Source organism: Bufo bufo, chromosome 4 (genome assembly GCF_905171765.1).
Source record: "Bufo bufo chromosome 4, aBufBuf1.1, whole genome shotgun sequence".
Lineage (NCBI taxonomy): Eukaryota > Metazoa > Chordata > Amphibia > Anura > Bufonidae > Bufo > Bufo bufo.
In genome coordinates this window covers 448,830,268-448,856,364 of record NC_053392.1, presented here as the reverse complement: position 1 = coordinate 448,856,364, position 26,097 = coordinate 448,830,268, and the positions used below count along the sequence as shown (strand labels likewise).

Here is a 26,097-nt window from a genome sequence, read left to right as displayed (position 1 = left end):
AACTGTCCTCACTGAAGTGTATAATGATCTGTGAGAACTAATAGTAATGGCATTTGCTCGCTGATTCTCCTGGATCTCTCTGCAGCATTTGACAGCAATTGACACTAGACCACAGACTCTACCTTAGTATGCTCAACTTTTATTGGCCTCAGACACTGCTCTCTTTTGGTTTTCTTCACATCTCTCTGGAAGCTCTTTCAGTGTATCATTTGCTGGTTCTGCTACTTCTTCTTTCCCTTCCTGTTGGGGATCCTCAGGGTTCACTTCTAGGTCCTCTCCTCTTTTCTGTTGACACAGACAGTCAGAAGATGTGGTTTTCAGTATGCTGATGACACCCAACTATATGTGATTTTCTGGCAGCTGTCTCCAACATTATGTCCTCTCCTCTATCTGAAACAAAATCTCTCAAAAACTGAACTTATTGCCTTTCCCCCATCTACTAACCTAACTAGTAACATAGTATATAAGGCTGAAAAAAAGACACCTGTCCATCCAGTTCAGCCTGTTATTCTGCAAGTTGATCCAGAGGAAGGTGGAAAAAAAAACCTGTGAGGTAGAAGCCAATTTTCCCCGCTTAAGGGGAAAAAAATTATTTCCCAACTCTAATCAGGCAATCGGAATAAGGCTACTTTCACACTCGCGTTTTGGCTTTCCGTTCCGTTCAATCTCCGTTCTGCTTTGGAGACGGACACCAAAATGCTGCTTGTAGCGTTTTGGTGTCAGTCTGATGAAACTGAGCCAAACAGATCCGTTCTGGCACACAATGTAAGTCAATGGGGACGGATCCGTTTTCACTGACACAATCTGGCACAATAGAAAACGGATCCGTCCTCCATTGACTTTCATTGGTGTTCAAGACGTCTTGGCTATATTAAAGATAATACAAACGGATCCATTCTTAACGGATGCAGGCGGTTGTATTATCTGAACAGATCGGTCCATGACGGAGCCTCACAAAACGCGAGTGTGAAAGTAGCCTAACTCCCTGGATTAACGACCCCTCTCTGGTAGCTATATCCTGTAATATTATTACACTCCAGAAATACATCCAGGCCTCTCTTGAACTTTTTTAGTGAACTCACCATCACCACCACTGCTCTTACCGTAAGGAATCCTCTTGATGTTGATAATCTTTCAGGGTACTGTAGTTGCCCCATTCCGGTTATTACTTTAGTTGCCCTCCTCTGGACCCTCTCCAGCTCTGTCTGCCTTGTTCACAGGAGCCAGAACTGTACACAACTCTCCATGTCCTAGCGATTTGTAAAGTGGCAGGACTATGTTTTCATCACGGGCATCTATGCCCCTTTTGATGCAACCCATTATCTTATTTGCCTTGGCAGCAGCTGCCTGACACTGGTTTCTACAGCTTAGTTTGCTGTTCCCTAAAATTCCTAGGTCCTTTTCAATGTCTGTGTTAGGGCTCATGCACACGACCGTTGTTGTTTTGCGGTCCGTTTTTCACGTATCCGTTGTTCAGTATTTGAGTTTTTTTCTTCTCTGATTTTAGTCCTCCTCCGTTCCGTTATTGCACAAAACATATCCGTATGGTTTCCATATTTGATCTGTTTTTTGGATCGGAAACAGTAACTTATTAATCGCCAAACACATGAGCAATATGGGGTGGGCATAGCATTTCTACAGTATGGATCCGCAAAATACGGATGTGTTCCGTATTTTTTTTACTCCAATGGGGCCTCGGACCGTGATTTACGGACAATAATAGTGCATGCACTACTTTTTCGCGGAACGGAAATACGGAAACTGAATGCACACGGAGTACTTTTCATTGTTTTTGCGGACCCATTGAAGTGAATGGTTCTGCATACGGTGCGCTTAAAAAACAGAACAGAAGCGGAAAGAAAATACATTTGTGTGCATGAGCCCTTACCCAGTGTTTTACCATTTAGTATGTACTGGTGACTTCCCATGTGCATAACTTTACATTTGTCAGTGTTAAACCTCATCTGCCACTTACCGTATTTTTCGCCCCATAAGACTAGGAAAAGTGCTTCCCCCCCCCCAAAAGTGTGGGGGGGAAATGCCCCTGCGTCTTATGGGGCGAATGCTTCCATTTTACATCGCAGTCTGCGACGCTGCAGCATCGCAGACTGCGATGTATGAGCCGGGAGAGAGGAGGGGCTGGAGTCCGTAACTAGGGGCGAGCCCCGCCGCTCACCGCAGTATTGAAAAACCTGATTCCTTATCCTGTTATTAAGTTTAACTAAAGCTGCGTTCTCCCATGTTTCCATGCCCCCCCTGTATCCCCATAGCACACTGCCCACTGTATAATGAAGCAGGCGCGCGACGTCAGTGAGTGACATTACTGGTGCCGTCCGCCCTGCCTGCTATGGAAGCGTGTTCGTAAGTGCTGTGGGGATACAGGGGGGACATGGGAGAGCGTAGCGTTAGTTAAACTTAATAACAGGATAAGGAATCATGTTTATAAATAATTTGGCGAGCAGAGGGCCGGTGTATTTTGGGGGACACTGTTATGAGGGGGATCTGTGGATGACATATAGCAGTGTCATCCACAGATCCCCCACCCCCACCCCATAACAGTTCCATCCACAGATCCCCCACCCCATAACAATGCCATCCACAGATCCCCCCCCCCCACCCCATAACAATGCCATCCACAGATCCCCCCCCACCCCATAACAGTGCCATCCACAGATCCCCCACATGACAGTGCGTCATCCACAGATCCCCCATAATAGTGTCATGCACAGACCACCATTAATTCAAAACCCACCAAAAGCACACCTTTTGGTTAAAAATATTTTTTTATTATTTTCCTCCTAAAAAACCTAGGTGCGTTTTATAGGCTGGTGCGTCTTATAGGGCGAAAAATACGGTATCTGCCCAAGCCTCCAATCTATCCAGATCCCTCTGTAGTAGTATACTGTCCTCTTCAGTGTTACTTTACACAGTTTAGTGTCATCTGTGAAAATTTATATTTTACTATGAAAGCCTTCTACAAGATCATTAATAAATATATTAAGGAGTATAGGGCCCAATACTGACCCCTGAGGTACCCCACTAATGACAGTGACCCAATCTGAGTGTGTACCATTAATAACCACCCTCTGTTTTCTATTACTGAGCCAGTTACTTACCCACATACAGACGTTTTCTCCCAGTCCGAGCATTCTCATTTTATATACTAACCTTTTATGTGGTACAGTGTCAAATGCTTTGAAGAAGTCCAGATATACGACATCCATTGATTCGCCGCTGTCAAGTCTAGAACGTACCTGCTCATAGAAACTGATTGAATTAGTTTGACATGACCGATTCCTCATGAAGCCATGCTGATATGGCGTTATTTGCTTATTTCCGTTGAGATGCTCCAAGATAGCATCTCTTAGAAAACCTTCAAACAGTTTACCCACAACAGATGTTAAACTTACCGGCCTATAGTTTCCAGGCTCTGTTTTTGGACCCTTTTTGAATATTGGCACCACATTTGCAATGCGCCAATCCTGTGGAACATTCCCTGTCAGTATAGAGTCCTTAAATATCAGAAATAAGGGTCTGGCTATGACATTACTTAATTATCTTGGGATACGGGGGTGTATGCCATCCGGTCCTGGCGATTTGTCTATTTTTATCTTTTTAAGATGCCTTAACCCTAACTAAACTTGATATTTGAATTTCAGTCTGTGGTACGATGATTACTCCTGGCCAACATGTCTGCTGTCTTGGGGTTGTGTTTGACTCAGATCTTGCGTACCTTTTCTTACCATATTCAATCACACATGTTCTTGTCGTCCGCACTTGAAGAACGTCTTCAGAATCTGCCTTTTTTCTCACGGTGGAAACATCAAAAACTTTTGTTGCTTGGATTCATTCTTGTTTTGACTACTACAACTCATTACTAATTGGTCTTTCTCTGACTAAACTCTCTTTTCCCTTCAGAATGTCCTAAATTCAGCAGCCACTCTCATGTTCTGTCGAACTCCTACACAGATGCATCTAGCCAGTGCCAGTCGCTTCACTGGTTGCCCAACCACCATAGAATAGAGTTGAACTTCTCACCCACAAACCTCTCCACAGTGCTGCAGTGTCTTACATAGCCTCCTTCATTTTTATTTCCCTTAGGCTGCGTTCACACGAGCGTGTCCGGATTAGTTCCGGATGCGTCCCGGTGTGTTGCGGCAAACCCACGCGAGTAGGAATGCAATTGCAGTCAGTTTTGACTGCGATTGCGTTCCGATGTTCAGTTTTTATCGTGCGTGTGCAATGTGTTTTGCACGCGCGTGATAAAAAACCGACTGTGGTACCCAAACCCGAACTTCTTCACAGAAGTTCAGGTTTGGGTTCGGTGTTGTGTAGATGTTATTATTTTCCCTTATAACATGGTTATAAGGGAAAATAATAGCATTCTGAAAACAGAATGCATAGTAAGTGATCAGTTGAGGGTTAAAAAAAAATAAAAAAAATTAACTCACCTTCTCCGTTTGTTCGCGTAAGTCCCGGTCTCTTCTTTACTTCTCAAAAGATGAACTATGGGCTAAAGGACCTTTGGTGACGTAAGATCACATGCTCCAATCACATGGTCCAACTGATCACTTGGTCCAACTGATCACTTACTATGCATTCTGTTTTCAGAATGCTATTATTTTCCCTTATAACCATGTTATAAGGGAAAATAATACAGTGAATAGACTGTCACCTAGCAACCATGCGTGAAAATCGCACAGCATCCGCACTTGCTTGCGGATGCTTGCGATTTTCACGCAACCCCATTCACTTCTATGGGGCCTGCGTTGCGTGAAAAACGCAGAATATAGAGCATGCTGCGATTTTCACGCAACGCATAAGTGATGCGTGAAAATCATCGCTCATCTGAACAGCCCCATTGAAATGAATGGGTCCAGATTCAGTGCGGGTGCAATGCGTTCACCTACCGCATTGCACCCGCGCGGAAATCTCGCCCGTGTGAACGCAGCCTTAGGCTACATGCACACGACCGTTGTGTGTTTTGCGGTCCGGACAGCCATTGATATAACTGCCTATTCTTGTCCGTTTTGCGGACAAGAATAGGACAGGTTATATTTTTTTTGCGGACCACGGAACGGAGCAACGGATGCGGACAGCACACGGAGTGCTGTCCGCATCTTTTGCGGCCCCATTGAAGTGAATGGGTCCGCAGCCGAGCCGCAAAAACTGCGGCTCGGATGCGGACCAAAACAACGGCCTTACTCGCATCTTAAAGACTTTTGTCAAGCTGCACTAGCTCTCAGAAATGCACGGCCCCTGACAATCGGGTTAATTCCCAACTTCCTTAGCTTTAAAGGGGACCTGTCATCAACTTTATGCTGCCCATATTAAAGGCAGTATAAAGTAGACACAGGTGAATTGATTTCAGTGATCTGTCATTCAGAAGTTTAAAAGTAAGTTGTTCCCGAGAACCAACATCACAATCATTGCAGACTGGGCCTGGAAAAGAGTCACGGCCACCTGAGAAGAGTCCTGGTTATTCATAAATTCCTGCTCTCCCTGCCCACCTGATGACTGACAGTCTTCTACCTAGTTTTCTCCCTTTCTCTCTAGGAGAGAACTGCCAATCATCAGCAGATGGGCGGGGAGTGCAGGATATTGTAAATAACCAGGACTCTTCTCAAGTAGATTTGACTCTTTTCAGTGACACACTGTTGAAATCAGCATTTCTGTCACTATTTTATGCTGCCCTCAGTGAGGTCAGTATAAAGTTGATGACAGGTTCCCTTTAAAGGCTATGTACACCTGTGGGGGCATTTTGTTTTATTATTGCAGTATACTCATTTTGAGCTGAATTGTTTATTTTTTTTTGGTCTTTATTAAAAATGTTGAAACCCCATCTCTGTGCAGTCTTGAGTTTCTCTACTAGCAAGATCTGAATTTTCACTCTGTCCCATCAGGTAGATCCACTGTCGGCTCCTTATGTCAGATCTCTGACCTTTATAAAAACTCATTATAGCCCATATAGGCTATAATAAGTATTTATGACCTTTTTAGTAATTTAGAGATGAGGTTGATAAGATGATTCTTACAAAGTTCACATAGCTAGACAGTTAACCCTTTGTGACAGAATGTCTCTATTTATGATAAAGATCAATTAACACATTTATTTTTAGCCCAAAATGAGTTAAAATACAATTATTAAAATAAATTGCCCTGAAGGTGTACATAGCCTTTAAACGTGCCTTAAAAACAGATCTTTTTAGGCAGACTTATCATGTTCCATAAACTGGCTCTTCCCTATTTGCTCACCACCCCTCATTCTTCAGAACCAAACACATAATCTAACAGTAATCCCCACAGTCAGTGCACTAGTCATGCAGCTCTGTGCACTACTGTTTTTAGCACAAAATGGCTGGAAAACTTTAGAAAACAACCAGCTTTACCTTTAGTGTCCCCCATTTCCAACCCTATAGATTTTTAAGCTCTTTTGCCATCACTCCTAGTGTTTCAATCGTATATTGGCCTGTAATTTTCTGATGTCAGTTTTGATTTGCAACCCCCCCCCCCCCCCCCCCCCCGAATTGTAAAGCACTGTCGAATATGGTGGCCCTATGTAAATAAAGATTATTATAAACCTATTTCTCTTCTATCCTGCGTTCAGGTAGGGCAACAAAAATCACCTGACAGGTTCTCCAGGGATTATTCCCATCCCATTGCTTTCATGATGGTAATCGGAAAAGCCTCGGTGAGCTGTCACCGTGGGTAGGTTGCCAAAACAGCTGGGTGGGCTCCACTCTGATGTTTGCATAACTCCCATAGCAGTTAATGGGGGCTATACAAACAGCGTAGCATCACAGGCTACACTTTTTCTGTAACTTCCTAGTTAATGGAAATAGTATAATTCACTGTGTTGCATAGTTAGTGCATGGGAGTTATGGAAACAGCAGAATACCGCTGGCTCAAATGTTTCCGTAACTCTAGTAGCACCTCGGCCAGTTCTCACTAAGGTTATTCCAGTCTTGGCCAACAGCTGAGTTGGGAATAACCCTTTAAAGAGAAAAGTCCCTGGCAGTCAGTGTTGCTTAGTGCTTTTGCAGCAGCCTTGATTGAGAAGAAATCCTCTTGAAATTCCTTAAAATGACTATCCTTCGACTTTTAGGTAGGCCTTCTTCCAAGAACTCACCGTAACATAGCATTGTAGACAATTTTAATCTTTTACTTTTGCCTTATCAGGTAAGGTTCGGTGGCAAGATTTTGATCAAGAAGAATATGTTGGAGTCACTGCAGTTCGGCCAGGTCAAGATGCTTATGCAAGGAACAAATTCAATCAAGTGGAAAGTGACAAATTACGTATGGACAGAAGTGTTCCTGATACAAGACATGATCAGTAAGTATACAGAAATATTTGTAATTTTTTTTAAATAATTTGAAAATGTTAAGTAACGGATAAAACCATTACCAACTTCTCACCTTGGAGAGAGCTGTTTTAATGTAATCCTCAAGTTATGTGAGGTGAGGGTTTTTTATGCATTAACACCAACACACATTGTGTTAGGCCTCATTGACGCATGTTTATTAGGTTAGTATCTTGCATATGCTTTTTATTATTTGTCATGCTTATATAACACCACCATATTCCACATTGCTTAACAGACACTACTCCCTGTTTCCAGTGGAACTCTCAATCTAGATTTCCTCTTAGTATGTCTTTGGTGTGTGGGAGAATTACCGTGTAGAGCCTTACGCAAAGATAAGGAGAACAGTGCTGGAGGCCCAAACTAATTTATATGCTCAGCAGTTTATTGCCCGACATCCAACATCATTATCATTTGCTCGACCCCTGAAGTGGACCCCAGTAAATGCGCAGAGATGGTGACACTTTGGGGGCTTGTGCTGCATATGGCCTTTGGTATATAAAAAAAAATAGAAATGAGACAGTATTAATGTACAGATGTTTTGTACAACACTCCAATTTACTGTATAGCCATGACCCGTACACTATTTGAAGCAGTTATGAAGCAGTTGATCTTTCAGATAAAGTTCTGAACCCATATAGTGCCACGTGAAAAGCAAAAAACTGGCTGTGTGCATTGTACAGATGGCATTTATCATATAGAGGAAACCACTTACTAATTACTTATTGTGATTGTCCATATTGCCTCCTTTGCTGGCTGGATTAATTTTTCCGTTAAATTATACACTACTCTTTTCCATGTTTATGGCCGCCTTGCAATCCTGTAGTGGTGGTCGTGCTTGTGCAATATAGGAAAAAGTGTCGGCCTCTCTGGTGGCTGGAATTGTGGGAGCTGACATTGACTAGTTGTTTTTCCTATAGTGTGCAAGCACGTCCACCACTACATGATAAATGCTATTTTCTATTATGGTGCCTGTGTTGTACCAGGGCAGAATTTCCCTGGTAAAGTCCCCCAAGCAAGTGATTGAAGGGCCCAGAAAAAGAATGTGTTCCAAAAAGGGAGAAGGACGCCATTTATCACTGTGAAACCTGCCGTAAATTATTCCTTTAACCCCTTAGTGACCAGCCTGTTTTGGGCCTTACTGACGAAACGTTTTTCTTCCTTATTTCATCCTCACCTTCCAAGAGCTATAACTTTTTTTATTTTTACGTCTATATAGCTATATGAGGGCTTGTTTTGTGCGGGACACATAACTTTCTGATTAACTTATTAACTCTTTCTGGGAGGGAGATGGGGAAAAACCGCAATACTGCCACTGAGTTTTTACGGCATTAATTTTTCAGTATAAATAACATAATATCTAGGGATGATAGGATTACTATCGGAGCGATGGGAGGAGACATCAGCTTCACTAGTGGGCGTTCCTTTTCCCTGCGCTGCGATTGGACAGCGCTACAGCCAGGAGAAGGAACGCCCACTAGTGAAGCTGATGTCTCCTCCCATCGCTCCGATAGTAATCAGCAGCATGTGGAGCAGGAGAGGAGACAGTAATGGGGCACTGCGGGCGAACGGAGCGGCGCCCAGGACTAATGGTGAGTGCTGAGACATCGCTGGGCGCCGCTCTGTGTGGCCTAATAGTGAAAGTCTGGACTCATATACAGTAGTCAGTCTTTAACACATACAGGAGGCGGGTGCCGGCAGCAGAATCGCATTGCCGGCACCCTGCCCCTGACAGGGAGCTGCGATCAGCGGCAGTTAACTGCCGCTGATCTGCTAGTACCCGCCTCCTGTATAAAGGGGTAAAATCATTGGTGGTGCAGTGCACCCCCTCCCCCTCAATCCCCCCATCCCATTAAAATCATTGTGGCACAGTGCGCCGGCCCCTCTCAACCCTCCAGTATTAAAATCATTGGTGGCAGTGGCCACAGGGACCTCTCCACTCCCCCTCATTGGTGGTGCAGTGGCAGCTTCTGATCGGAGCCCCAGCTGTGTAAGCCTGGGGCTCCGATCCGTTACCATGGCAGCCAGGACGCCACAGAAGCCCTGGTTGCCATGGTAACATCCCTGATGCTGTGTGCACAAAGCACAGAGCAGCAGGGACAGTGTGGAGTCCTATTCACCCTGATAGAGATCTATCAGGGTGAATAGGAAAAGGGATGAAAGATCCCAGGTTCTAGCCCCTAAGGGGGGAAATAGTTATTAAATAAAAAGTGAAAAAAAAACAAAACACTAAAATATGAAGTATAAATCACCCCCCTTTTCCCAATTTCACATATAAAATATATAAATAAACATATTACATCGCCACGTCAGAAAAGTCCAAACTATTAAAATATAAAAAAAAAATCTAGGTGGTGAATGCCGGAAGGAACGATTATCGGTTTTACGGATATTATCGGCCGATATTTAGGATTTTGAACGTTATAGATGCCGATATTCCGATAACGAATCGGGAACATGGATCGTGCTGCTGACAGCGCTCTCCGTGTTCCCTCAGCAGCACAGAGGAGAAGGAAGCAGTGTCTCCCTCTCCCCTGTGCTGCTGCCGCTGCCACCAGTGAGTGGAGGGAGGACAAGAGGAGGGGAGGGGCTGTGGCCACTGCGCCACTAACGAAGATAACTCTCTCATTAATTCATATACAGGAGGCGGGAGCTGGCTGCAGAATCACATAGCCGGCTCCCGACCTCTATGAGCGTTAGCTGCGATCCGCGGCAGTTAACCCCTCACGAAAATATTAATTATAAATGAAAGAAAGATTTACAAAAAAAAAAACACGTTAACAATAAACATATTCATTTTCAGCAGATTTGTGTAGGATTTTTTTTTTTTTTTTTTTTAAAGTGAAAATTCACAGAATATCGGTATGAATTATAGGCTATCATCGGCCTGAAAGTTCACAAATTATCGGTATCTGTATCGGCCCTAAAAAATCAATATCGGGTCGATCCCTAATAATATCGTTAATTCTCTGTCAGTATGATTACAGCGATACCAAATACATAGTTTTTTTTTACGTTTTAATACTTTTGTGCAATAAAAATTTTTTTTTTATTTTGGATTGCTACTTCCCAAGACCTGTAACTTTTTTATATTTTTCTCTCTATGGAGTTTTGTGAGGGCTTGATTTTTGTAGGACGACTTGTAGTTTTCATTGGTATAATTTTTGAGTAAATTACGCTTTTTGATTGCTTGTTATTACGGTGGCAACTTTTTTTTTTTTTTTACCACTTAATAGTCCCACAAGAAGACTATAACGGACAACATTTTGATCGCTTTTAAAATACAATGCACTATCCCTATAGTGCATTGCATTTTAATGTCTGTGCTATACTGACATTGACCAGCAGGTTGCACCAGAGAGGCACATCCTGCTAGAAACTACTCAAGGCAGGCTTAGGGCCTACATCAGACCCCAGGCAGCCTTTACACACACCGGCACCCTGCGATCAAATTTGTGGGGTGCCGATGGGAGACAGAGGGAGTCTGCTCCCTCTGTCAGCGCTTTACATGCGGTGGGCGATATTGCCCGCGGCATGTGACGTGTTAAACAGCCCTGATCGGCACTTCTGCCAGTCCGAGCTGTTTGAGCAGGATCGCAGCCCTCACGTAAGAGCTAGGTCTCTGTTCCCCGCTGCACGGGGGACCCATGCAATGCGTAGACCTGGCAGTCGTGAAAAAGCGGCAGCCCAGCCTAAAACCCCTTAGTGACCGCTGTAAAAAAGGCATTATGGGTGGTCTCTAAGGGGTTAAAGTACCCCACATCCATGGATTAATAATTTTATACTTTATGTACTCTGTAATTTTACCACCTTATTAGACTTTGATATACTCCTTACAGCTTATGTATTTACAGCTTATATACTTTTCACCATCTAATAAACATTTATATCTGGGAAACCACTTGTGTGGTTAAAATGATCATTGCATCCCTATTCTTTGAGGGGGTATGTTTTCCAAAATGGGGTCACTTTCACTGTGGAGGTATCTCGGGTCTCTTCAAATGTGACATGGCGGCCAAAAACCATTCCAAAGAAATCTACTGTCCAAAAGCCAAATGGCACTCCTTCCTGTCTGAGCCCTGCAGTGTGCACATACAGCAGTTGGGTAACAAATTGTGCTTTTTCTTCTGTTACCCCTTGTGATAATGAAAAATGTGGGACTAAAGCAATATTTTTTTGTAAAGTATGTAAAGTTTATTTTTCACAGCCAAGTTTTTATATCTTCTATGTTATTTTATAGGTTCTCAGTGCTCACTACAATCCTTGAAAGATGTAGTTTCCAAAATGGCGTCGCTTATTTGTGGAGGCTCATTTTTTTCACATCAAACCTTCTGAAATTGCCTGCTAATACTATATACCGTATCTTTCCTTTTCTAAGATGTAGTCTTTTCCCTAAAAGTGGGGGTAAAAATGGCTGTGTCTTCATAAAGCGAATACTAGTAAACACTTCTAATAGGGAAGTGCTCACTAGTATGTAGGAGGTTGGGGAGCGGTGAGTGTAGTGCTGCTAACACTGGCTGTACTCGCCGCTTCCTGGTCTTCTCCGGGCACCGCAATGTCCTAACTACATATAGCGTCAGTATGTAGTGCGTGCACTTTGACCTGACACTGTGCAACTTCAGGACACAGTGCATTGCGGCACCGAAGAATGCACGAAGAATGCAATGTATGGAAGTGTCCCTTCCTGAGCCTTTGTGAGACAATAGGATGCACCCGTTGCCTCCTCCTCCTTGGTTCTTCGTCCAGCATTGTCGAATGCCGTCCAAATCGCAGAGAAAGGAACCAATGCAGAAGCAGTTCCGTTTCAAAGTAATTTGGTATGATTGTCGCACAGAAAAAAGTTAGAATCAAATGGCAGCAAGGCACAAGATGCCCACTAAGCTCTATCTGACAATAAAATGGTGCCTGAATGAGCATGTGACTTTTCTACATTTGTTTCCTTGACAACTATAAATATATAATAAAAAAATAATAATTCTCACCCCCTTTTTTCCCCTTCCGTTTTTTGCGGACCGTAAAAAACGGAGGACATACGGAACACAAACGGCAGTCATTCTTCCGCAAAATGTGGACACATGGTTCCATTATTTGCGGACCGCAAATCGGAAAGGATTACACACGGTCGTGTGAATGTACCCTAATATTGATGACCTAAATAGAGCAAGTACTTGTAATTATGCTGCCGCTCCACAGGAGATGACGAGTACTGTAATGGCCATGCAAGCGCTGCCTCCTCATCAAGCAGCTGATTGGCAGGGTACCAGGTGTCGATCAGATATTGATGACCTATGCTGAGGATAGGTCATCGGTATAAATCATTGTGCAATCCCTTTAAAACCACCCCTCATGAACAGCTTTCAGTATACGAGGGAGGTGTTACCAGTGATTAATAGCATTTTGTATATAATGGTGATTTAGACGAGACCATGAGCAGCAGATTGTCGGGAAGGAAGTGGATGTGAAGTGCTGCATTTACACACAGCGATCATCTCCCTAGTATGAAGACAAGGGATTGCTTATCCACATAGAGCGGTTTTGTTTCTCGGCAGCAGAACGCTGTGTAGACAGCACTATCTGCTACCCAGAGACGATATAATTTATGTGCCTGCACCTTTACACTGAGAGCTGTGAACAGGGTCGTCTTAAGTAAAAAAAAAGCAGACACTATCTTTTTAACCTAAATGCTAAAATATTTGTTTTTTCCTGTTGAAGATGTCATAGGAAACATTGGAGGACTGATCTACCATCAACCAGTGTTGTGATAACGTTTCATAATGAGGCCAGGTCTGCATTACTCCGCACAGTAATCAGGTGAGTAGGTGTGTGTAGGGTAGCTGCTATCTACCTTTGCTACTAGGATCACTTGACATAAGATGAAATTCGACGTGTCATATGATTCTTGATCCAAAATGGAGTTGTGTTGCAGGGTGATGATGTTTAAGGAAATGTTTGGGGGATTACTATCTTTCAGAGGGTAGAACTTCTGTAGTACCTTCTGTTTGCAAGAATGTCTCATAAAGAGGGGTCGCTTGGTTGTGGTACAGCGTCAGACTGTCCCACTAGAAACCAGAGGCTCCTCCAGTGGGCCCAAGCTGTGATACCACAGTGGACTCCAAAGATCCATTTGAAAAACCCATTTAGAGCTACCTTTTGGAGCCAGTCACTTGTCAGTAGGGTCTAATCCAGGCATCCTCAAACTGCGTCCCTCCAGCTGTTGCAAAACTACAACTCCCAGCAGCCCCCAACAGCCTACAGGTATCGGCCTACAGCAGGGCATTGTGGGAGTTGTAGTTTTACAACAGCTGGAGGGACGCAGTTTGAGGATGCCTTGTCTAATCCTTTGGATCAAAACCTGTTAGACTTTATGGATGATATGAGGGTTTGTCTCCGAGAATTATTTCCCCTGGTGGATCCAAGGGATGCCAGTCCAACACAGATAGCATTGAAGATAATATGCTGTACTGGGGTGCTAGTAGGGTACGGTTAGCCTTATGGTGGGTTGGGCTTACTTTGATGATTGTCTAGCACTCTATTACTATTTTTGTTTTATAATCTATTTTTGAAGTGCTGTACATATGATAAAGGGTTTAAAGAGAACCTGCCCTTACTCACAGCATAAGGCCTCATGTACACGACTGTATGTATTTTGCAGTCCCCAAACCATGAATCCGTAAAATACTAATACTGGCCATGTGCATATCACAATTTCTGCAAACTCCATTGTCTATATGCCTATTCTCGTCCACAAAATGGACAAAAATAGGACATGTTCTATTTCTTCGTGAGACATGCATATATACTAATGCGGACAGCGCATATTATGCCATCTGCATTTTTTGCAGGCCCTTTGAATAGGTCTGCTTCCAATCCATAACAAATACGGTTGTGTGCATCTGGCCTGAAGTAGTGGCAGACGTGCTGAAATCGGTGATCTGTCACTTACAGTTTATCTTACACTTTAATGTCACGTAGAAAAGTCACGTGCTGCCATAGAATAGTTCAGCTTTTTCATGTGTTCTCTCTTACCCTGCCCACCCACCAAGAGACTGTCATCAGAGAGGGGGAACTGATGATTAAGCGGAACCCTTTGCTGGCGGTGTAAGCACTGCGAGTTATAACGCATTATAACTATGGAGTCTAAGCTACTGTACTTCGGTCCGTAATGATGCCGAGCTCAATTTTACTACTGTATTCTTAGCTGAGCCACTGGTCCCTAGCTGGCGTACATTTCAGTCTTCTATAACTTCAGAAAGCTGCCGTAAAACAAGATAAATATGCCGGGCGCGCTGTCCCCACCCTCGCCATGCCCCCTTTTCAGGAAGGTGACGGAAATACAAGTGGCATAAAAAAAAAAGTTTCACACAAAGTTTTACGATGTTAAATGTGTTTTGTTTTAGCGTGAATTTACGGGAGTGCAATACAGTATTTAACAAAAACATTGCCTTGTGTGTAAACCTCTTTAGGCCCTGGACAGTATGTAGAGTATAGTGGACTATACTAATTCACATTACAGATTAAGGATTTGTAAAGGCATTTCCTTCCAAATTGATTGCCATTCATTGGTATATCGCTTGGTGTGGGAGGTGGTTCTGGGTCACCTATAGTTTAGTGCATATAAAGTCCCAACCCTCTGTATGCACGGAAGCATTGGTAATCTGTACGTTTTAACACACCTTGTCTGCATAAATAGTTTTTTTTAAACATCATATAGGTCTGTTATGTTCAATTCATGCCAATTCTATACACTCAATATTAAAAGGGGTATGTGTACTACTGCTTTATTGTTGAATGAATACAGTATATTTGTCCTGGTTTACATGCATCTATTTCTTACTGACACCAATATCAGTACAATACACCTATTTTAATTCATATCCAGGTAATGTACGGAGGAGCTGAGCATGATGCAGGTTTTGAATACTACAGTATCTTTTGACATGTGAATGGGGTTTTGCAAAATTTTACTGTACTTTGAGTCTTTCTAGTTAAAAAACCCCAGAAGAGTCTCTTAATCTTTACAGTGTTTTAGATTGTGACTAGTAGCTGTCCATTTCCATCCTTTCTGTTACCCACACTTCATAAAGTGGCACTCTGTACCATTCTGCCCAATAACCTTGCATGTTAACAAATGATAAATGGGAAGAGTGCTTGTTTGATGCACACTGCCATAGAGATACTGATAACATTCTGGATGCCTGTATCCTCCAGAAGAAGCTGATATGCGGTAACTTCCCCCTAGTTGCATCTTCTGGCAGAGAGAGGTAATATGCACAAGGTGACAGGCGGGAATGAGTACTCTTTGTTGGCCATATAGTGTCGTGTTTTTATTTGTTCTGATATTGTGGTGGCTAATTGAGCTTTTTTTTTTCTTTTTTTCTTTTTTTTTTTTTTTTTTTCCCTCTTTCAGTGTATTAAAAAAGAGTCCCGTTCCCCTCATAAAAGAAATTATATTGGTTGATGATTACAGTGACAGTGGTAAGCTTATATGTTGATTATACTGACTCATAACCTTTAAGTTTTTATAGCTACGTCACTGACATCATTGCCATTTTGGTTTAGAGTGGTCTTTGCTCTCTTCAAGCATGCATACAGACAGACCCATACTTTAATATGTATGATTTGGAATGCCCACTGTTTTCCTCATTACATGGCCTTCAAAATCCATGGCCTTGGATTGAACCTTCAAAAACATAAAATAATTGCAGTGGAAGTTGTGGTTTGGTGCATACACTACTCACAAAAAGTTAAGGATATTTGACTTTCGGGTGAAATTTATGGAAAACGTAAAACGTTCACTCTACAGTGATATTATGTCATGAAATTAAGGCATTTAAGTAGAAGCAAGCAATGGTGATGTCCTCATCCCAAGCAATTTATTGGAACAATAGCCAACAACAGTGGTAGGTATACCCGCACAAAAAATGTCAGTGTCTCAAAAACTTGTGGTCAATTACAGCTTGACAACATCTCATGCTGTTCACAAGTTGACTTATTGTCTGCTGAGGCATGGCATCCCACTCTTCTTGAAGGGCGGACCTCAGGTCATTGAAGTTCTGGGGTACAGAGTTACAAGCCTCTACACTGCGACTCAGCTGATCCCATAGGTTTACAATGGAATTCAGGTCTGGAGAAAGTGCAGGCCACTCCATTTGAGGTACCCCAGTCTCTAGCAGCTGCGACCTCGATGAGCTGGCGCATTGTTGTCCATAAAGATGAAATTGTATTGTTCATGCAGAAGCACAATGACTGGATTAATGATGTTGTTCAAGTAGTATGGGCTTGTCACTGTACCATTCACAAAGTGTAGGGCAGTTCTGTATTGACTAGACACGCCTGCCCACACTGTAACACGACCACCACCAAAGTCTCATCTGGTGACAACAGTGGCTGATGCATAGCGCTCTCCTTGACATCTCAAACATTGTTGGCAGTCATCATTTCTGCTCAGCGTGAATGACTTTTATCAGTGAACAGCACTGAGGCCCACTGGTACCTAGTCCCTGGCCCATGCAAGACGACGCCTGTGCCTGGTGGTGTGGTCAGGTACCCTGGCAGGTTGTCTAACATGCAGACCACGCTGATGTAAACTGTTATAAATGGTCTGACGTGACACTTGAGTGCCTCTCCTCCCTTAAATGTGCCTGGAGTTGTGTGGCATTCATAATCCGGTACCTCAGGGCATTGTTCACTATAAAGCGGTCATCGGTGTGGGATGTGGCCAAAGGACATCCACTTCTATGCCTTTATGTGACCCTTTCAGTCTCTCAGTATCTCTGTTGCAACCTGCTGATGACACTCTGTGACACGCTAAGCTCAGTGGCCACTTCTGTCTGAGAACATCCTGCTAGAAGCATCGCAATGGCGAGGTACTGTTGATCAATTGTTAGGTGTCGTCTTGGTCTCATGATGCCAAAATGTGAACAGCATAATGAGGAGGACTGTTTAAATGCCAAATCTAAATGAATCGGGAAATTTATTGTGCGATTCATGGATCAAACACCTGTTGTGAATTTTGCCGTTCAACTCCTTATTAGAGAACAGCAAGTTGTGCAAAAAGTACTGAAACATTAAACAGTTGGACATATGCATTCAAAAGTTTAGTGAAGGTCACATTAAGTTCACCTGTAAAGGTTAGAGTGCATTTGAGGTTCATCATGAAATTTCACCCACAAGCCAATTATCCCTAACTTTTTGTGAGTCGTGTATATAAGGAGCTAGAGAAACTACAACTCCCAGAATGCTCCATTCTCTTCTGTAGGAGTTGTAACAGCTGAGTATGTTTGCATCCTGGAAGTTATAGTTTCACAGCAGATGGAGTGCTAAAGGTTGCTGATCCCTGAGATAGAACAAGAATTCCCAAGTAAATACCATCAAGTATATGAAGCAAGTGGATAATGACAGTTATTGTATTGCAAGTATACACCCATATTAGGCCTCTTTCACACTTGCGTTGTCCGGATCCGGCGTGTACTCCACTTGCCGGAATTACACGCCGGATCCGGAAAAACGCAAGTGTACTGAAAGCATTTGAAGACGGAACCGTCTTCCAAATGCGTTCAGTGTTACTATGGCACCCAGGACGCTATTAAAGTCCTGGTTGCCATAGTAGTAGTGGGGAGCGGGGGAGCGGTATACTTACAGTCCGTGCTCCAGAATGACGTCAGAGCGCCCCATGCGCATGGATGACGCGATCCATGTGATCACATGATCCATGAGCTTGGGGCGCCCTGACGTCACTCTGGAGCGCCCGGGGAGCCGCACGGACGGTAAGTACACTGCTCCCCGCTCCCCACTACACTTTACCATGGCTGCCAGGACTTTAGCGTCCCGGCAGCCATGGTAACCACTCTGAAAAAGCTAAATGTCGGATGCGGCAATGCGCCGAAACGACGTTTAGCTTAAGGCCGGATCCGGATCAATGCCTTTCAATGGGCATTAATTCCGGATCCGGCCTTGCGGCAAGTGTTCCGGATTTTTGGCCGGAGCAAAAAGCGCAGCATGCTGCGGTATTTTCTCCGGCCAAAAAACGTTCCGTTCCGGAACTGAAGACATCCTGATGCATCCTGAACGGATTTCTCTCCATTCAGAATGCATTAGGATAATCCTGATCAGGATTCTTCCGGCATAGAGCCCCGACGACGGAACTCTATGCCGGAAGACAAGAACGCAAGTGTGAAAGAGCCCTTAGACACGAAGAACATCTAAGTTACTGAGATGGAGGGAAAGGGGTGTAAACTCACCTCACTGGTAGGAGCATATTTCTAGCTTTCTGACTAAATAGGTAACGTTAATATAGGATGAAACTTTAACAGGCTTAGAAAATCTAAAATAACAATATTCACATGCATCGTATGCAAACGGATATCATTTGTAGATGTATCCGGATCCGACTGACAAATGCATTGAAGTTCCGGATCCGTCTCTCCGGTGTCATCCGGAAAAACGGATCCGGTATTTATTTTTTTGTATTTTTAAAGGTCTGAGTATGCGCAGGCAGGGAACCCGGATCCGGTTTCCCCGGAACACTTTGTACCAGATTCGGCATTAATACATTTCAATGGGAATTCATGCCGAATCCGGCATTCCGGCAAGTGTTCTTGAATTTTGGCCGGAGAAAACACCATAAAGGGACTGAACTGAAGACATCAGAATGCATACTGAACGGAATGCTGCAGAATACCGGAAAAGAATAGCGCTAGTGTGAAAGTACCCTAATGTACATTTTGGCCGGAGGTCCCCTATTGTAGTGGTTGTTGAGGGCTCTGGTCACCAACTCCCACAATGGCTTTCAGTGTCTTGTAAAATTAAATCTAAATGAAAGCAGTTACTTAAAATGTTGCCTTTTGTTTTTACAGATTCTTTTGCTGTATTTTTTCCCCCCAATATTTAGCATTGTAACTTTCAATTCTCATGGAACATAATACTGTGCAGTATTTGATTACTGTTTTTTTTTTTTTTTTTTTTTTTAAAGCTGAAGATGGGGCTTTGCTTGGGAAGATTGAGAAGGTGCGAGTACTTAGGAATGACAGACGGGAAGGTATGGATCTAGCACTCTCCAGTGCTTGAGGGGGGGGGGGAGCTACAATTTATACCAAAAATATATTAAACTCTGAAGACCTTTCATTTTCTTCCTCTTATTCACTTACAAGCATGGGCATAATATTTGTGATGCATGTTTTTACTTATATAATGTGCCTTTGGGAATATGCCACGAATGACACAACTTCAAAAACTTTACTATTTGCCAGGATGTACAGAGCAAAAAACGCTTGGCTCAGCCTGCTTCTCCAACTTACATCCTGCCATTTTAGATCCCAACATAAGATTGCCAAACTATCTTTTCAAAGCCTTGTAGGAATGTTTAAAGGGTTCTCCCATTAAGACAGCATATCCCATATCCTGTGGATACGGAATCAGCAGGAATCTGACTCCTGGGGCCCATGCTGCCCGTTTGGATGGGGTGTCACACAAGCACACGTGTCCACTGCTCCATTCAACGTTATAGGATTGCTGGAGATGGCAGAGTTCAAGTGCTTGGCTATTTCCGGTAGCACCATAGAGTTGAATGGAGCAGCGATGTACGTGTGTACATTCAAATTGGGAAGCACAGGACCCTGCTCTTATAATCTGCAGGGGCCTCAGCAGTCGGACTCTCGTCCTTCAGACATTTCTGCCCTATCCTGAGGATATGGGATAAGTAGTTTTGTTGGGACAACCTTATTGAGAAAAACTGGATGATATGGGACCAGGCCAGTTTGAGAGACCCATTTTTGCAAAGTAGAACATTAAATGTAATATGTATAAACTATGCAGATTATACAACCCGTTTGAATGTACAGAAAAGTGATAAAAAAAATTTAACAACAGTTTCAATGAATCGTTGCATACTTTTTATGTAAGTACTTCAATGCCAAAAACATTTGATATTTTAAAGTGTTTGTCCAGCCAGGAAAAAAATATATTTGAGGGGCATTAAGATATAAAAGAAAACTAATACTCACCTTTCTGATCCACCAGCACTCACGTTCCACCTTTTCCTGTGTCCCCCACCAGTTTCTGCTTCTAGTCCCTCTCAATAGAGGTTATGTGACCTCTGTCAGTCACTGGCTAATTCGAGTTACCTCTATGGACAGGGATAGGTTGAGTGGTGGCGTTTTTTGTGTTGAGAGGGACGAGGAAGCAGACAGTGAGGACCCAGGGATTTATTTTTTACTTAAGCCAATCTACCCCTTTTTTAAAAGTATTTCCTGTCCAGACAACCCCTTTAGAGGGAGACTATCATGTAAATTTCACTAATACAGCTACCAACAATGGTCATCAGAACGTTGTAAAAACATAATAACCATACCTTTATGTCATCTGGGTGAATATTGTCCAGGAAAAGCACTTTTATTCCTATGAAAAACATCTCCCAAGTGCCCAGCTGGGTGGGCTTTCCTTTTCGAAATGCCCAAGCCCAACGCCCTTCCCCTCTGTCTAGTCCTCCCGTAACCTCCCAAGGCTTTCTCCCCTGCATTGCCGTGAGCGTGGAGGAAGCCTTGGGAGGTTACCGGAGTAGTAGACAGAGGGGAAGGGAGTTGGGCTTGGGCACTTTGAAAAGCAAAGCCCACCCAGCTGGGCACTTGGGAATAAAAGGGATTTTCCTGGACATGGAATAAACACCAAGGTGAAATAAAGATTATGATGATTTTACAACGTTCTGGTGACCATTGCTGTTAGTTCCATTTGTGATTTTTTTTTTTATGTGACAGACTCTCTTTAAACTAGATTTTTTTTGTTTTACAGCACATACTGTTCATTTAAAGCTTTCTTTTAAAATACACTGAACAAAAATATAAACGCAACACTTTCGGTTTTGCTTCCATTTTGCATGAGCTGAACTCAAAGATCTGAAACATTTTCTACATACACAAAAGACCCATTACTCTCAAATAGTGTTCACAAATCTGTCTAAATCTGTTAGTGAGCACTTCTCCTTTGCCGAGATAATCCATCCCACCTCACAGGTGTGGCATATCAAGGTGCTGATCAGACAGCATGAATATTGCACAGGTGTGCCTAAGACTTCCCACAATAAAAGGCCACTCTGAAATAATGCAGTTTGATCACACAGCACAATGCCACAGATGTTTGAGGGAGTGTGCAATTGGTATGCTGACTGCAGGAATGTCTACCAGAGCTTTTGAGAGTAATGGGTCTTTTGTGTATGTAGAAAATGTTTCAGATCTTTGAGTTCAGCTCATGCAAAATGGGAGCAAAACCGAAAGTGTTGCATTTATATTTTCGTTCAGTGTATATATAATTTATGCATGTTCTTTTTTGATAGCCGCTTCAAAATGTCCTAGATGCGTATATTAGTGCCTGGCACATTGGGGCATATTTACTAATAATGGCTCACTGTTAAAGCAGTACACCTTGTATATAATTGATATATAATTTGAATGCAGTCAGTGCTGACACATGCTCCTGAGCCAAAATTCTTTTTCATCTGCATCCCATTTTTTCCCACATTTTTCAATGTCACATTAAAGGGAATGCAGCTAGATAAATGTAGTGTTTAGCCTGTATATCATTCTTTTCAATGCAATTGCATCTTAGTATTGGAGTGATTAAATATGCCTCCTTGTGTGTTTCTGCACAGATTTAATCTTTTCCATATTAACGTTAACACTTTGTGTTACAAAAACATTTGATTTGTTCATAAATTAGTATGATCTTTTTATACTTTAGTGTGTCATCCATGTGCTTATTTCAGTTATCTGTTATAACAGGTCTTATGCGTTCTCGTGTTAAGGGAGCAGATGCAGCCCAATCTAAAGTTCTCACTTTCCTTGATAGCCACTGTGAATGTAACGAACACTGGTTGGAGCCCCTCCTTGAGAGAGTTGCTGAGGTAACCAACTCTTTACGATTGCTATTGCAGATTTAGTTTTTTAGACTTGTGTGATGCCTCCTCTTCATCGACCTGCAAGTTATCGTCACTTGTCACAAACGGAGAGGGACTAAATTCGGCCTTGGTTTATCACTTCGGCAGATTGCTATGCGCCTAGGATGCGATGGTAGCACTGTTCAATATTGCATGTCCCAGTAGTTGGGAGAACAAACCATATAGACTGGGTAGGCAACATCCAGCTGTTGTGAAACTACAACTCCCAGCATGCATGCTTGCTCCGCTCTTCCCAAAACTCCCATAGAAATGAACGGAAGTAGTTTCACAACAGCTGGAGTTGTGAAGGTTGCTGACCCTTGGACTGGGGACTTAGCCCCCCCACCCCCCCACCCTTCCTATCATGTCCCAGACTCTTCTAAATCATGCATTTGGAAGTGCCAGGAGTGTTCTTTGTTAATAAAACGTAACTTTTATTAAGTCTAAAATATTTGGTGTGTTGTTGAATATTTATTTGCCTAAAAACAAGGTCTGAGAAGGTTAGACCTAATTTAGAGGCTCCTTTGGCACTTAATAAGGGGGTCTAATTCAGTCTAGATCAAGCTGACTAGGGCATTTACTATGCTAGCAGTTTGACCTGGTTCAGGATTGTTGAATTGCAATCTTTACAGCTAGTGTAATCCTTGTTTTTAGAGGGAGACCTCTATATGATATGTTTTATATGATTTGATATATATATATATATGATGTTTTACCCCGGGATTCACTTGTCCTGCAACTTGGCTAGTGCAGTTGCAGATTCCCTAGCATTTTGTTTGAATACTCATCCTGATAAGGGCGACCTGATCGATCCCGTCAGCTGACTGCCTTAAAACAAGATAAATAAAAACCATGCCAGAGCAGCCATTTTTGATTTTTGGTCACCTCTAACATGAGAAACATGTCTTTCCCCCCAAAAAAATAAAATTGCATTCTGATTTGTCTTGTCTGTCTCTGGTTAGCTGTATGTGAGAGGATACACACTGCTCTGGCGTAGTGGAACAGGTTATCTGCATTCTGATTGGTCTTGTCTGTCTCTGGTTAGCTGTATGTGAGAGGATACACACTGCTCTGGCGTAGTGGAACAGGTTATCTGCATTCTGATTGGTCTTGTCTGTCTCTGGTTAGCTGTATGTGAGAGGATACACCCTGCTCTGGGGTAGTGGGGGAGGTTATCTGCATTCTGATTGGTCTTGGCTGTCTCTGGTTAGACTACTTTCACACTCACGTTTTGCCTTTCCGTTTGTGAGATCCGTCATGGGCTCTCAAGAGGTCCAAAACTGATCAGTTTTGCCCTAATGCATTCTGCATGGAAAAGGATCCGCTCAGAATGCATCAGTTTGCCTCCGTTCAGTCTCCATTCCGCTCTGGAGGCGGACACCAAAATGCTGCCTGCAGCGTTTTGCTGTCCGCTTGACAAAGCGGAGCCAAACCGATTCGTCCTGGCACACAATGTAAGTCAATGTGGACGGATCCGTTTTCTCTGCCACAATAGAAAACGGATCAGTCTCTAATTGACTTTCAATTGAGTTCATGACGGATCTGTCTTGGTTATGTTACAGATAATACAAACAGATCCGTTCATGACGGATGCATGCGGTTGTATTATTGTAACGGATCAGTTTTTGCAGATCTATGACAGATCCGTCCAAAACGCGAGTGTGAAAGTAGCCTTAGCTGTATGTGAGAGGATACACACTGCTTTCGGGTAGTGGGGGAAGTTATCTGCATTCTGATTGGTCTTGTCTGTCTCTGGTTAGCTGTATGTGAGAGGATACACACTGCTCTGGGGTAGTGGGGGAGGTTATCTGCATTCTGATTGGTCTTGTCTGTCTCTGGTTAGCTGTATGTGAGAGGATACACACTGCTCTGGGGTAGTGGGGGAGGTTATCTGCATTCTGATTGATGTTGTCCATCTCTGGTTAGCTGTATGTGAGAGGATACACACTGCTCTTGGGGTAGTGGGGGAAGTTATCTGCATTCTGATCCTGCTAGTTCATGTGAGGAGAGCAAGGGGTTATGGGAAGGGAGGGAAATACAGGATGGCCTCAAGGACATGGCAAACATCATCACAGGAAGTGCAGCTGAGGCCATCTTAGGAAGATGCTAAAATAGAAGCACAGAGAAATAGGGTTGATAAGGGCTGAATACAGACATCAGAAAGGTAAAATTAACTGAAAAATACAGCTTCATCAATACCTTCCCTTCAGCATAACATATGTTAGGAATTTCATTTTTGGTAGTGAAATGGCAGTTACACTTTAAAACATCTAGACTATTTCTCGGGGGAAAGTGATGGATGTCCTTCTCCCATTGTAAGGAAATGGTAGCTTAACACATGAAGGTGCTTGATTAATGGAACTATATGTTAGGTTATACATCCATTCTGTTAGGATCATGGAGGGGCCCATATAATTTACCATTTTCTACGCCTGTTTTAGGCATAGAAAATGAGCTCAGTAGCTTTCTTACATTTAGAACTGGCACTAGATGTGCCAAAGTTATGGAGAGGCCTGCGCCTCTTCATAACTTCGGCAAATCCTCTGCCAGCTATGGGGCTTTATTAAGACCGGCATTTAAAACACCCGTCTTAATAAATGTGCCCCCGTAGAGGCTACTTCGACTTGTGAACCTATGGTTATTTTCCAAAATGAAAACTCCTGATATAATCTATATCAGGGTTGTATTAGGTTCGAGACATTTGGATATCAGTTTCTTATGAATGAGAAAGGAGGATAAAACATGTATTTAATTTGAGGTTAACCATCTAAAATCGGAACATTGCAGGTCTGGAGGAAAAAAGGGATTGTGTAAAAGTTGAGTAACTGGGGAGACTATGGATTGCAATTGTAGTGTCAAGGATGATAAGGCATATGGGGCAGTAGTTTGCAGGGAGTAGCAGGTCACATAAATGGGCAGCACAGTGGTGCCTTGCAGCGCTGGGGTCCTAGGTTCAAATCCGACCATGGACAACATCTGCATGGAGTTTGTATGTTCTCCCCATGTTTGCGTGGGTTTCCTCCGGGTACTCCGGTTTCCTCCCACACTCCAAAGACATACTGATAGGGACCTTAGATTGTGAGCCCCATTAAGGACAGTTGGATGATAATGTCTGTAAAGCGCTGCAAAATATAGTAGCGCTATATAAGTGCATAAAATAAATAAAGTGACACGTGTTAGATTTGCAAAAATTGGCCTGGGCAGAAGGGTGAAAGCTGGCCCGGGGTAAAAGGGGTTAATGGTAAATGTATGTGGCAGCAAGCTGTTTATCATTAGAGATTATTACAAGATTTAATAGATGATCCTGTTACATGATAGTTTAATAGCATTATTGTCTCTGGCTTATTTTTCAGATTAACTTTGATGATCAAAAAAAAAAAAAAAACCTAGCCAGAATGTTGATTTCTTTGACACTTTGTGATAGTTGAGACTAGTTTAACCCCTTACAACTGCAGCCAGTTTAGGCCTTTACAACCTTGCATATATATATATTTTTTCATTTCCACCTTCTGAAAGCCATTGCTTCCATTTTTCATTGCTATATGAGGACTTTTTTTGTTTAATTATTTATTGTATTCTTTTTAAATATGGGCAGCAGGTTAGCACTGGTGCCTTGCAGTGCTGGGATCTGAGGTTCGAATCCGACCAAGGACAACATCTGCATGGAGTTTGTATGTTCTCCCATGTTTGTGTGGGTTTCCTCTGGGTACTCCGGTTTCCTCCCACACTCCAAAGACATACTGATTGGGACCTTAGATTGTGAGCCCCATTGGTGACAGCTTGATGCTAATGTCTGTAAAGAGCTGCGAA

General features: G+C 42.9%; 1 protein-coding gene across 2 annotated transcripts in view; it reads left to right on the top strand.

Annotated features, from left to right (window-relative positions):
• Positions 1-26,097, top strand: part of GALNT2 (polypeptide N-acetylgalactosaminyltransferase 2) — a 121,835-nt gene that overhangs the window by 50,652 nt on the left and 45,086 nt on the right. For both annotated transcript variants that reach the window (XM_040429407.1, XM_040429406.1), the window contains 5 exons: positions 7,180-7,333; positions 13,074-13,172; positions 15,769-15,836; positions 19,333-19,398; positions 22,133-22,254. In XM_040429407.1, coding sequence (XP_040285341.1) covers positions 7,180-7,333; positions 13,074-13,172; positions 15,769-15,836; positions 19,333-19,398; positions 22,133-22,254 — 509 coding nt within the window. The remainder of the gene's footprint in view (positions 1-7,179; positions 7,334-13,073; positions 13,173-15,768; positions 15,837-19,332; positions 19,399-22,132; positions 22,255-26,097) is intronic.